This window comes from Triplophysa rosa, linkage group LG20 (genome assembly GCF_024868665.1).
Source record: "Triplophysa rosa linkage group LG20, Trosa_1v2, whole genome shotgun sequence".
Classification (NCBI taxonomy): domain Eukaryota; kingdom Metazoa; phylum Chordata; class Actinopteri; order Cypriniformes; family Nemacheilidae; genus Triplophysa; species Triplophysa rosa.
Window position 1 is genome coordinate 17,887,655 of NC_079909.1, and position 14,146 is coordinate 17,901,800.

The following is a 14,146-nucleotide window of genomic DNA, read 5'->3' on the forward strand; positions in this document are numbered from 1 at the left end:
TTTGTTGACGTTAACCTGTCAGGATTTATTTCACAACTGGATGTTAGTCGTAATACATACGATCTTGATGCCAGCATATCTTTACGTTACAAAACTGATATTCTCAAATTGAAAGTGTGGTTTGGACTATACAGTAACATGACCTGTAGTCTTTATTTTCAGTGCCAGATCGGAGGTTTCTGGAAGTCTTCATGTGAAGTATTACATTTCTACATTTGCATGTTAAATCTTTTTCAGATTTGCTTCTAATGTTACATTTCCGGAAAGCGTACGAACCTCCAAATAACAGGGCTGGTAAAAACGTGCTAGTTTTTGAAACTGATTTATCACAGTGTTCATGTGCGTAGAGATGCATTCATGGTTTGATCTTCTCGGACATTTTTCCTTCTTCCATCACACAGCTCACCTCTCAGGTGTGAGACTTGTTTTATCTCCAAATCTCCATCTGGATGGGTGTGTGAGGTGTAAACCTGAATGAATGAAACCTCCCGCCGTGAGGCCGCTCGGTCTGCTGGACGATTCCTTCATTCTGTTTTCCAGGTCTTCCATTTGTTCCTGTTGTTCGTTGAAGATCTCAGTGAAGTTTGAGGTCACCAACTGTGCCAAACAAATGCCGAAACATCCCTCAACATGACTCTCGTAAACCACTGGAAAAATAAAGTGCTTCAGTTGGACATGAGAAAGCTCTTGATGTTTCCTCATTAGATCGACAATGTGGGACATTCTGGAGTTCCTTGCAAACACTATTTTTGGTATCATAGTACAGATTTATTTATGCAGTATACACTACATTCAGTAAGCCGTAAGTCATTCTTAACATAAGCCAAGTATTTTCTCATGCCCAGAATGCACCAGCCGACATTACGGCTGAAGGGAACACTTGGAAACATGCATTTTCCCTTGAGGTCAACTAGCAGCCTGCATTTCAGTAGCTTTACTAAATAATCAGAAAAACATTATCATTAGAATCCGGCGAAAGTGCAGTACAGTTAAATGTGTCTTCAATTACACACATGATTTACTCATCGCCGGCAGAATGTCACGGGCACGCAGATCTCTGTTCTGTCCCGAGTATTTTGAGTCATTTTTGAGATGGAAAGATGGAAACAGAATATTATGGCTTCAGTATGGCCATGAATTTCCAGCGATGGGGCTGATGGTGTCCTCACATGACCTTTACAGTTTCTTTAAACAAGACTGCTAATGTGACCATCAGTACCGCATCAACAATACTAGAAGTATAAGATTACATCACCAAAGTATGTGATTGTGTGATACTTGAATAAAGTTTGACTTGGCTTCTATGTCTGAAATGATACATTTGTGTCTGATCTCTCTCACCGTCAGATGTAAACGAATGTGAAGAGACAAACGGCGGCTGTGAAGCTCTGTGCTGTAACACCATCGGCAGTTTCTACTGTAAGTGTCCTGCAGGACAAGAGTTGAAAGAGGACGGCAAGACCTGTCAGGGTGAGTCTCATGCATTATCTATGGGCTTCCAGTCTCTCTCTCTTCGTCTTTCTGTCCCTGTTTGCATATTATTTGTCACGGAAAACACAAAGAAGATTATAAAATAATCAAACACGAACCTATGATGATTTGTTTCCTGCAACAAACATTCCCAGGAATGCAGCGTTTAACATATAACAGAGACAGCAACTGTTCAGCTTTCATTGATCAGATACATGTGGATAGAAATGTGTGCCTGGATCTTCTTATCTTTTAAAACTTACGTTTTATTTTATAGTCAATATATTGATTTACCATTTTGGTTATATGACGAATGGCAAATATTGATAGATATATGAAAGATATTTCACCTTCATGAATTTGACCTTCAACCCCCTCAAAAGCATAGCAGCCCTCCATAATCCCCCATAATGCACTGCAAACGTATATTTTGATCCATGATTTGCAGTGATGTATTAAATGTTGAGAATCTGCCACCGGCACCATTGGGTTCTGCAATGATAAACACAAGTCTTGAGTTTACAGATGTTTTATGAAAAGAATGTCTAATTGTTTTGTGTTTTGAGGTTTGTGGTTATTCACTGATGTCTGAATGTTTCTTCTGTTATTGTTTTTGTTTTGTTTTGTGGTGAGTCAGTCATCCTTCGTTTATGGAATTATTTAGCTTTATGCACGATATAATGTGGAAAAAAGATCTCTCAAAATAAAGAGATTTTTAAGGTTTCACAGTCTAATGATCAGATAAATCACGTGACTCATTAAATCCTCAAATAAACTGAAGATTGTTGGTCAAACTTCAACCTGTATACAGAGAGATTTCATTATATACATGACTGCAATGTGTTCGACTCCAGGAGAAAATAACGTTCTGGGTTTTCTCACATTCATTGTAAGATTTATCTGACTTTCTGATATTTCACATATTTGTGTTCATCCTACAAATGGTTTAGATTTTGTAGCTCTTCCATATAAAAGCAGGCTTCACATATTTTATATATTCGAATGCCAGAATGTTCAGTCCGCACCTTTTTATGTGTTCATGTGTTTTTTCCTCCTGCACTATATACAGTAGCAGGTAGAGATGTTTTAAAGATGCTTACAAAACGAATGGATAATGTTAATTTGATTGGGATAGTCAGCTGATTACTATTACAAAAATAAACACAGAAGAGATGAAATATTGCTTGATGTTTAAATTGGTTTATTATGGGACCAGAAAGAATCTAGATTGAGACAGTTTGGGTCAAGCATTTGACAGCTGAATTCTGTGATCATTCAGAATAACGTTTTCCAGACAGTCGTGCAATAGACATCAGAACAGAAGAATGAAGAATTATCAACACAGTAGAGATGTGTCCAGTAGAGATGTCAAGAACGTGAGCGAGAGACATAAACACATTGATGGAAAAGAGAGAGACGCAGAGAGAGCAGCAGATGTAGGGAGAGAGAGACAGAGAGGTATTTTAGAGGGAGAAAATAAGAATGTGTGTATGAAATCTTCCCGGTCAGACTGTTTAGAGTTTTGCTTTGTCTTTCATGATTTACAGATTCAGACACTTATGTGTCAGTAAGTGATATCTCTTCTGAATCATGACAGGGTGTCTCACGCTTTGCCTTGCTTTTATTTGTTTTAATTTTTATCCTGTTAATGCGGCTTATCACTCTGGATATTGGCAATATTTGACACACTGCAGGCCATATTGTTTCCATGGATACCACCGATTTAACATGGGATACCTGACACCAGGTGAGAGCTCGTATTGATCTGTGTAAACTCGTTGATTGACTCAAGACTTTCTTTGAGATTGTTTTCTGTACTGTGAAGAAGTATTATGGACGAGCATTAATAATAAAAAATGATATAATGTTCTATACCGTGTACTTTAAAAATATTTAATAACAAGATTTTTTTCTTTAACAAATCTCAACTAACGGTTTTAATGTCAATATTTAGATTTTTTTTCTTTTGAAAAATGTCACATGTTCATTAAATATGTTGCAGTCTTTATGTATGAATATAAGTTTCCAACCAGCAATGGATAAACCTCAAGTGCAAAAGTCCATGTCCAAACTTTCATTGTTTCATAAAGTTCGTATAGATGAATATCATGTTTGGCATATGAGATCACCTGAAGTTGGCATGGGTTTGATCCCCAAGGAAAATAAAACATACTGTCAAAATGCAGAAGCTTGCAGTGTAAGTCACTTTGGATAAAAGCGTTTGCCACACACACAAATATAAATGTTCTTCCGTTGACTTAGCATAGCTTTTTCTCTTCGAGGAACATTTCAACTTGAACCGCTGTTTAAGTGTTCCAGAGAGCTCACAACATGCCAAACCGAATGGTTTCACCGATGCAGGGAAACATTTCTGAGTAATTCAATTAAACCCCAACCAAACAACCACATGCTCAGTAGATGGAAAGCCAGCGGCAGTCTGCCGTCTTTCCTGCACTGAGACGGTTTTTTGGCACTGCACGCATGAATCAAAGTCTAAAAATCAACATGAATATTGAAGCAGCTGAACCAAAACAACCTCTTGAGGAATAAAGTCTGAACACGGTAGAAGACGTCATAATCATCACGTGTTTTAGCTACTGAATGACAACGACTGGCAGCGTGACATGTGACTGTTATTAAAACCAGAATCTGGAAATCGGTCAGACAGAAATGAAGTACCACAAATGAAAGCCGATTCGGGTTTGTTTGATGTTCTTCCGAATTTCAGAATTGTTTCTTCTACACAGCAGTGGGATTAAAGAAAATTAGTTTTTTATCCTGAGAAGGACCTGTTCATTATCTCACACGTGTCTCTTATCGACATTCATGCAAAATATCAACAGCGGCTCAAAACGTCTGCGATCAAAAGAGACTTCTGTTTCGAATTATTTTTTCCAAACGTCTTTTGCAGAACACAAAAGAAGATATTTTGAAGAATGTTGCTAACCAAACAACACCGAACCCCATTGACTTCTATAGTTTGGACACAAAACCCATGAGACATTTCTCAAAATATCTTCTTTTGTTTCCAAAAATCACTATTTGGCATTTGTGTGTGTTGGCATCAGATGTAAAACACATTTTGTCTGGTTGTCCAGACCTGATGTTTCACAGGATATCGTGATTCTCTGTTGCCTCTGGCTTCTCGGTCAGCAGTCATTTCGATTCCACACAGGTAAACGGTCAGCTGCTTTCTATTATCAGACGTGTTTAGCTCAGCTGGTGTATTATATAAAAAGATTAATGCCAGATTTTGAGGTTTTCTTCAGTCATACCAACAAAATGATACATTCAGCACCTATTGATGAAGAACCAGCCAATGAAAACATCATCTCCTGTGATGTCATGAGGTGACAGTAACACAAAGCTGCTCATTACTATTTAAGAGGTCAAAGGTCATTCCAACACAAACCTTGTGTGTTCCTTTTGGGTTCCGTGGTGTTTTTATTGGCCGCTTGTGTTGGGTTTTGTTTGCAGAGAAAACAGCGGACTGTTCAAGTAGACTGTAGTAATGGAGGAATTGTAGGAATTTTTTCCTCTTAGCAGGAGAAGAGACCCTCTGGAGCCCCTCGGTCAGTTTTACTGCCAAACTCGCAGGAATCAGCAGGTCGTGTGTTTGAGTGGGTTTCAGAAGAGATGTCAACAAATTCTCAAACTGAGCTCAGATTTGTCAAGTCTGCAACCAATATGATTAAAGGTCTCACTATGAACTCAAACATTTCTCACCAAGTTGACCCAAATCCACATATTTTACTTCAACAATCTACGTTAAATCACCTGAGCAAAATGTGTGAGCGAAACCATTTTCCTCTAGGATGCTGATTTTAAAGTAAAGGTTTACCTTTACGCCCCGTTTTATTGGGAATTTTAGTGGGCAGATGTGGGAAAATAAACACGGTGGCCTTCAGTTTGCTGCTGATCTCGGATCAGTAACAGTGTTTCTCAACAGACTTTGTTAGCATTTTAATGAACCATCCGTGCGTCCCAAATCGCCTACTTCCATACTATATAGTAGGTGAAAATGAGTATGAGTCACGGGTAGTATGTCCGAAACTTCAGTATGCACAAAACGGCGAGAAATACCCGGATGGTCTACTGGCTTACGCCGAGATTTGTGAGTGTGGATCGGATGGACACTTCTCTATCCCATGATGCAATGGGGTCAAATTTAAAAATTGAATCAAATAAAAACAAAGCGGGTGTCCGTTTTTTAAATGTAAGTACAGATTAATGGATTTTTTGTTAATAAATTATGGTTGTACGGACGGCTAGGTACAGGTTGATGTTAGTACGCCATAGGTCAAAGAGCATACGGGTCACATGACAATAAAACATGGCGGATACAGTACCTCAGACGTCTATTCATACTACCCCCACACATACTATATACCTAGAACGTACTTTTTTAACGGTCGTATTGTCATAGTATGCGATTTCGGACGCAGTGCATGATTCAGATTCTTAAATTCCTGCATTTTCTTTTTTTTTTTACTTAATCTTCAATGGCCACTTTTCTTTATTTGTTTGTAATCTCTGTGTAATCTCGTTTGCTGTGATACAACTGTATTGTTTATATAAAAGGGGTTTGAATATTAACTCATGATGTCAGATATTTTTTCCCAGGCCGGCAGATGAAATTAGCTGTGAGGTCTGAAGTCTTTAGGTCTGAAGTATCAGACTTTAGTCTTAGCTTTATTTCAAACACAATATTAAATGTGACGTGTGTGTCGTCGTGCAGATATTGATGAATGCCAGGTGCACAACGGAGGCTGCCAGCACAAGTGTGTGAACACCAGGGGCTCGTATCACTGCCAGTGTAACGCTGGATCACGGCTGCACGTCGACGGACGGACCTGCATCGGTCAGTCAAAAAACATAAAACAAACAGCAGACATGTGAATCTTACGAAACCTGTTGAGATCATGTCTAGATATTTCATCACAAAACTAAGAGAATATATCATTATATTTTCAATGTAAAGTGTGACATTTAGTGTCAATTTCAATTGTGTTTCTGTCACAAACGTCACTGTTATATATTTATCCTCACAATATTGTTGACCCGAAATGTTTGTGTTGGTTCAGATCATTGATGTTTGTACAGCAGGGTCTCTTTGAACTCAGTGTAGAGACATCAGATGTCTGATAATGTCTGATCATTCCACAGCCATGTTAACAGAAACACTGAAGCACTTGAGGAAGAATTTCTCCTTTATTATGACATGTTTCATCTTTAAATAGAAAAAATAACAATCTTCCCAAACCCTCTACACATGTCTGTGTGTCTCACACTTTGTGTCTGTTTCACTGTGTGTGTGTGTGTGTGCGTCTCTCTCTTTGTGCGTGTGTGTGTGTGTGTGTGTCTCTCATTCTGTGTGTGTCTCTCTCGTTGTGTGTGTGTGTCTCATTTTTATGTGTTTCCCTGTGTGTGTGTGTATGTGTCTGTTTCACTGTGTGTCTGTGTGTGTGTGTGTGTGTGTCTCTCTCTCTTAGTGTGTGTCTCACTGTGTGCGTGCGTGCGTGTCTCTCTCTCGTTGTGTGTGTGTGTGTGTGTTTCACTGTGTATGTCTCTCTTTGTGTGTCTCACTGTGTTTTTGTGTGTCTCTCATTCTGTGTGTGTCTCTCTCGTTGTGTGTGTGAGTGTGTGTCTCATTTTTATGTGTTTCCCTGTGTGTGTGTGTGTCTGTTTCACTGTGTGTGTGTGTGTATCTCTCTCTTTGTGTGTGTCTCACTGTGTGCGTGTGTGTGTCTCTCGTTGTGTGTGTGTGTGTGTAATGTGTGTGTGTGTCTCACTGTGTTTATGTGTGTCTCTCTCGTTGTGTGTGTGAGTGTGTGTCTCATTTTTATGTGTTTCCCTGTGTGTGTCTGTTTCACTGTGTGTGTGTGTATCTCTCTCTTTGTGTGTGTCTCACTGTGTGCGTGTGTGTGTCTCTCGTTGTGTGTGTGTGTGTGTGTATTGTGTGTGTGTGTCTCACTGTGTTTATGTGCGTCTCTCTCATTCTGTGTGTGTCTCTCTCGTTGTGTGTGTGTGTCTCATTTTTTAAGTGTTTCCCTGTGTGTGTGTCTGTTTCACTGTGTGTGCGTGTATCTCTCTCTTTGTGTGTGTCTCACTGTGTGTGTGTGTGTGTGTGTGTGTCTCTCTCGTTGTGTGTGTCGCACTGTGTTTGTGTGTGTCTCTTGTTGTGTGTGTAATGTGTGTCTGTGTGTGTGTCTCATTTTTTATGTGCTTCCCTGTTTGTGTGTGCGTCTCTCATTTTCTGTGTGTCTCTCTCTTTGTGTGTATCTCTCGTTGTGTGTGTGTCTCTCGTTGTGAGTGTGTACAGGTTTTTATGCATTGTGGTAAGAGTCTTGTGGGCGTCAACCATTGATTCAGATTGATTATTAAACAAACTAAATGATGCTTGTATGTGTTTGTGTTTAGCTGTCCACTCATGCAGTGTCGGAAACGGCGGCTGTGAGCATTTGTGTGTCCAGCAGACTGCAGGTCATGTTCAGTGTCGCTGTCGGCCTGATTACAAACTCACCGCGGATGGAAAACACTGTAAATGTGAGTCACGCACAACTTTCCCATGAAATACTTTCTCATACCAGCCTGACTTTGAGTTGGCATTTTTCACATATTGAAGTGTTTTAAAGCAAACTTACCCAAAGCCAACCTATGATTTTCTTTTCTCACATATGTCAGCCTTATACTATTTATTTCTTTATTTATTTCTGCACTCAGTCTGGATAGTTTTATTATAAACACATGCTCATAATAGAATATTTGTTTTAAAAACGACATGAAGATAAAAGTTATTTTATTTATACATTTTGTATCTAATAGATTTCAGACACGCTATATTAGCCTCGCGTCAATGAAAATTACAACATGTTTATAACTAGACTTATTTTAATCGAATCTAAAAGCAATGATAATATCAGACTGTAAGGTATTTCTAATGTCTTTTCACTTTAAAGGACAATATCAATCCAGCCACTTTCATCACTAGAACTGGATGAGAAAAAAGGCTTTAATTGAGTAAAAAATGATTTTGTCTACAGGGTGAAGCTGTGCATTGATGTAGTTGATGACATCACATCTCTCTCATGTCTCTCTCAGGTCATCTGGAGTTGAAGACACACCTGTCTGGCTCTGATGATGGAGTATAATTGCAGTATAATTTCTGTGATTGTATTTTCAGCTGTTGGAAGAACAGAATATAAAGTCAGGGTTATTTAGAGAAGATCAGAACAGACAAAAGAATGACAGGAAGTTAATGGGCTTGCTTTTTTTGTTCTTGAGTAGATCTCAGATTAGTGTGTTCTAGTGTGTGATGTATGCTGTATCTTTCATCAGTGGAGAACCCGTGTGCGCTGAGGAATGGTGGTTGTTCTCAGATGTGTCAGAGGGCGGGCGATCGCGCCCGCTGTGGATGTCGATCAGGTTATACGCTGGCCGAAGACGGGAAGACTTGTGAAGGTAAAATGGTGCTGATGGTGCTCTAAATTGCCTGGTAAATGTATGTAGATGGCAGAAATTGCCACGCGGTCACAGAATGAGAATTTGACATGTTATAAGTGTAGGTCACTTAGATGGCTGAAAACTCAAGTATGCATGCCAATCTTTGCCCTTGAAGTGAAGTGTGCATGTGTGTGTACTTTTCTTCAGACACTGATGAGTGTCAGACGGGTCAGGCAGACTGCTCTCATGGCTGCCAAAACACCAGAGGATCGTTTGTGTGTGTGTGCCACGCTGCCTATGAATTGGGTGTTGATGGGAAACAGTGCTATCGTGAGTATTTCATTGAGTGACTCTCTCACTACACACACAGACCAAATATCACATAACATAGCATTAGTGTTATCACTTAGTGAATGAACAATGTGTCCATTAAAGACATTTCTGAGAGATAATGTAAATGGATAAATATATAAAGTAGAACTCTGAAATGTAATATCATGATATATTGAGCCTATGTAATGTAATGTAATTTAATATAATATTAAACACTGTGTTGTCAAATTTAACAAGCTCTTTTCAATACTTTTTTAATGGTTAAATATTTGCAAAACCCACAAACTTGAAGGGTGACCAAGTAATGATTAGTAATAATTTATATGTGTATGATGTTTCAGTCTGACAGCTATGATATGACATGATATGACATATGGTATGATATGATGCTGTATGATATAATAGAGATATGATATGACAGATATATGATATGGTACAGTATGAAATGATATATATATATATATATATATATATATATATGATATGATACTATACGATAAATGAAATGATATAAATATGATATTGTATGGTATGATATGGATATGATACGGTATGATACATGATATGATATATTATATGATAAGCGATGATATGATATGGTATGATAGAGAAATGATATATTTTAATAAGGTACGGCATGATATGGTATTATATAATGGCTATATGGTATGATACGATATGATATATGTAATGATATGATGTGATAGAAATATGATATTGTACGGTATGATATATGATATGAAATAACACAAGACATGACACGGTATGGTTTTACATGATATGATACGGTACAGTAGGGGGGTGCGATATATTATATGATATGGCACAACATATGATACTGTAGATATGATATCTCTTTTGTTGATAGAAATATGATATTGTATGGTATGATATATGATATGAAATAACACAAGACATGACACGGTATGGTTTTACATGATATGAACTAACACAAGACAATGGCATGGTATGGTTTTCCATGATATGCTACGGTACGGTATGTGGGTGCGATATATTATATGATATGGCACAACATATGATACTTTAGATATGATATCTCTGTTGTTGATAGAAATATGATATTGTACGGTATGATTTGAAATAACACAAGACATGACACGTATGGTTTTGCATGATATGAAATAAGCTCAGTGGTAAGAGCATTGCGCTAACAACGCAAGGTTGTGGGTTCGATCCCAGGGGATTTCACATACCTATGTATAAATGTATAGGATAATGCAACGTAAGTCGCTTTGGATAAAAGCGTCTGCCATATGCATAAATATAAATGGTATGGTTTTGCACGATATGATGCGGTACGATATGGTAGGGGGTACGATACATTATATAATATGGCACAATATATGATCCTGTAGATATGATATGATATGATATCTCTGTTGTTGCAGGTATTGAGATGGAGATTGTCAACAGTTGTGATCATAACAACGGTGGCTGTTCTCATCACTGTGAACATTCCACCAATGGACCCGTGTGCAGCTGTAACCAAGGATACAAGTTAGATGATGACCACAAGACGTGTATCGGTACATGACATGTACATGTGATTGTTTCCTTTCAGACTGTATGAATAGAGTGATGACCCAGGTGTGTGTTCTGTCTATGTGTAGATATAAATGAATGTGGAGACGGCGGCTCTTGCTGTGAGCAGGAATGCACAAACTATCCTGGAGGTTATGAATGTTATTGTACAGCCGGATATCGCTTGAATACGGACGGATGCAGCTGTGATGGTACGATCAGTTTGCCTTTAGATAAATTCAGAGGTGGAGTTTGATAACACCTGGATGAATACCCCGTAGTGATGTTTCTTTTGATGATTGATGTATGTGATAACAGATATAGATGAATGTCTGGCTGAAAATGGAGGCTGTGATCACAGGTGTCAGAACAGCGCTGGGTCGTTTCAGTGTTACTGTAAACGCGGTTACCGCCTCGATGAAGACCGCCGCTCATGTGTTTGTGAGTTACTACTCCCTCAAAACTGCTTTGTAAAAATGGCAAACATCTTTTTGGTTTTGCTTTACATAATGTATGTTGTAGAGGAAGGTTTGTTTGTGTGTCTAGCGTTGCAGGATACTGTGGAGGCTTTAAGCAGCGGTCAGTCTGTTGAAAGACCTCGACCTCAGCTGACCCTCCTACAGGACTATGAGCAGATCCTGGAGAGATACGATGACTATGAAGAGGACGCTGGAGAACTAAGAGCTGAAAACACACTAGCTGAGAAGTTCAGTACGTTCACTTAAGATGATCACTAGGAGCTGAACTTCTTTGATGTCTGTTTAAAGACGTCAAAATACAGACACAAAAGCTTTGGAGCAACACGTCAGCTTAGAACACATTACATGTATAGCATTTTGAATACTTGTATAATCTTTACTTGTCTCATCTCTTCTCGTCTCGTCTCATCTGGCTAGTATGTCTGAATGAGTCGTTCGGCTCTGACTGCAGTCTGTCGTGTGAGGACTGTGTTAACAGTGGAGTGTGTAACACACACAGAAGGGGATGTGACTGTCCTGATGGATGGACTGGAATCATCTGTAATGAGAGTGAGTTACACAAACACCTGATCATACACTCAACAATTTCAATAATCATTTCGAAAGCTTCAGATGGTGTCTTGATAATTGTATCTTTAAATGTGTTTGTGCATATCTATGTGTGTTCCAGCGTGTCCGTCAGGTTGGTTCGGCAGAAACTGCTCATTCAACTGTAAGTGTAAGAATGGTGGTGTGTGTGATCCGGTCACAGGAAGCTGTAAATGTCCACCAGGGGTCAGTGGAGAGCTCTGCCAGGACGGTCAGTTTATACATTTATTTACATTTATGCATTTATCTCCAAAGCGATTTACATTGCATTATGCTATACTTTTTTAAAATGTTTTTTTTCTGTGCAATCCCTGGGATCGAACCCATGAGCTTGGCATTACTAGCACCATGCTCTAACCACCGAGCCACAGGAAAGCTATATAATATATAGCACGTGCGTGCGTGTGTGTAGTAAAGGAGTTCTGGCGCCCTTGTGCATCCTTCTTTTACAAATATTACATCAAAACAGTTTCAACGTTGTTTTCAATCAAGAAACCACAAAAGTAATATTTCAAGTGAATTAGTTTAACTTACTTATAACCAGAGTTGGGTAAGTTACTCTGAAAAGTAATTAATTACTAGTTACTAATTACATATTCAATAGTGTAATTAGATTACTGTACAAAGTACTCTCTCCAAAAAGTACTTATTACTAATTACTTTCTATATCCACATCAACCTTGATTAGTTGTGATTCGAAGTGATTGAAGGATAGACATGAAACGGCTCTTTTAATTCATTCAAATAAATAATATAAAACTACATAAAGAAGTATTATTAACTGACCAAAGTATTACAAATGTGAGAAGGATACATTAAAGCATATGTTTTAAAGTTAGTCTTAGAATTTTGATGTCATTTCCACTATAGTACAGTATATATTACACAGTATTTAGTTCAATTACATCAGAAGTAACTGTAATTAAATTACAGGAAAAATAAGAGTAATCCCTTACTTTACTTTTTAAGGAGAAAGTAATTAAATTAAAGTAAATAATTACTTAGTAACTAGTTACACCCAACACTGATTATAACAAACTTAACCACATAATCACGCTTATAAATCACATAATCACCCTGGGTGCTTTAACATGTTGCCAACTGCGTTTGCACTAGGAAGTAACTTTACTATATTTTTTATTTTTTACTATACTTTACTACATATGATTATTTTCTTCTTCAGCTTCTGTAAATGTAATTGTTGCAGTGTAGATGTTTTACAGGCGTTTGAATTAATTATTTTTGTGTTTAAATATACTTTACAAATAATAATTGTTCTTGTTGTATAGAGCAGTGGTTCTCAACTGGTTTGGCCGTGGGACCCACATTTTGCCATGGTCATCAAGCCGCCACCCAATTTTTAGGATACGTACAGTATATGACGCCATATGTAGTTTGTTTAAAAAAACAAGTGACTAAAACTAAAATACTAACTAAGAAAAATTGGTGACTAATATGACTAAATCTGATAAATGAACAGCCTATAAATTAAGGCTATATTAAATAGTAGTCCTATTTTTTTTAATAAAATTGTTGGTATTAGCCACCACCGTAAAATAAACATATACAAAATAACACAAAGTGAAAATAACATGGCATTTTGGGGTTATGGAAGCAAGAGTTACCATGGTGAATACACAATACTAACATGAACTCTTAATAAAAGATGAATATGAATATCGTACAAGAATATGAGATATGTGATTTTTAGGTACTCTACTTTTGTAGCATGTCATGCTCGTAATTTCTTTTGCGTTCAGTGAAGACAGCGTGCGCTGGCACATTTGCTTGAGTACAGCACTGTATAACGTCTGACCGGACAGGATAGGTCGTTTTTCTTAGGTAAAAGACTTTTTATTTCGAAGCAAGTTACGAAAATAACGACCGAATAATGACACTGACATTAAGCCTGACAACATCTTACCTATACGCAGATATGATTGAATTGGGACAGCGAGCACTCACTCGCTCAGGCATCTGACAGTAGCTTCCACTCACGTCTTTCAAAACAAAAGTCTCGCATCAGAAAAAACATTTAGAAAAGTGGGAACATTTGGTTCGCGAGCCACCAGTTGAGAAACACCGGTATAGAGTTTGTCAGTCTGTCTACTGTGTTTCTGCAGGTTGTCCGAAGGGTCTCTACGGGAAGTTCTGTAATAAGAAGTGTAATTGTGCTAATAACGGACGCTGTCATCGGACATACGGGGCGTGTCTGTGTGACCCGGGCCTGTACGGACGTTTCTGTCACTTGCGTGAGTTGTTTTATTCTGACACAGCTTTGCCTTAAATGA

The 14,146-nt window shown here is 38.1% G+C and overlaps 1 protein-coding gene across 3 annotated transcripts in view; it reads left to right on the plus strand.

Moving 5' to 3' along the window:
* megf6b (multiple EGF-like-domains 6b) overlaps window positions 1-14,146 on the plus strand; it is a 56,859-nt gene that overhangs the window by 26,462 nt on the left and 16,251 nt on the right. For 2 of the 3 annotated variants that reach the window (XM_057362506.1, XM_057362505.1), the window contains exons 5-16: window positions 1,348-1,470; window positions 6,209-6,331; window positions 7,891-8,016; window positions 8,809-8,931; window positions 9,121-9,243; window positions 10,656-10,793; window positions 10,878-11,000; window positions 11,107-11,229; window positions 11,335-11,499; window positions 11,685-11,816; window positions 11,938-12,066; window positions 13,979-14,107. In XM_057362506.1, the coding sequence (XP_057218489.1) occupies window positions 1,348-1,470; window positions 6,209-6,331; window positions 7,891-8,016; window positions 8,809-8,931; window positions 9,121-9,243; window positions 10,656-10,793; window positions 10,878-11,000; window positions 11,107-11,229; window positions 11,335-11,499; window positions 11,685-11,816; window positions 11,938-12,066; window positions 13,979-14,107 (1,557 nt within the window). Of the gene's footprint in view, window positions 1-1,347; window positions 1,471-3,164; window positions 3,218-6,208; window positions 6,332-7,890; window positions 8,017-8,808; window positions 8,932-9,120; window positions 9,244-10,655; window positions 10,794-10,877; window positions 11,001-11,106; window positions 11,230-11,334; window positions 11,500-11,684; window positions 11,817-11,937; window positions 12,067-13,978; window positions 14,108-14,146 lie in introns of those variants that run through there. The other variant, XM_057362508.1, reaches the window with a different exon arrangement.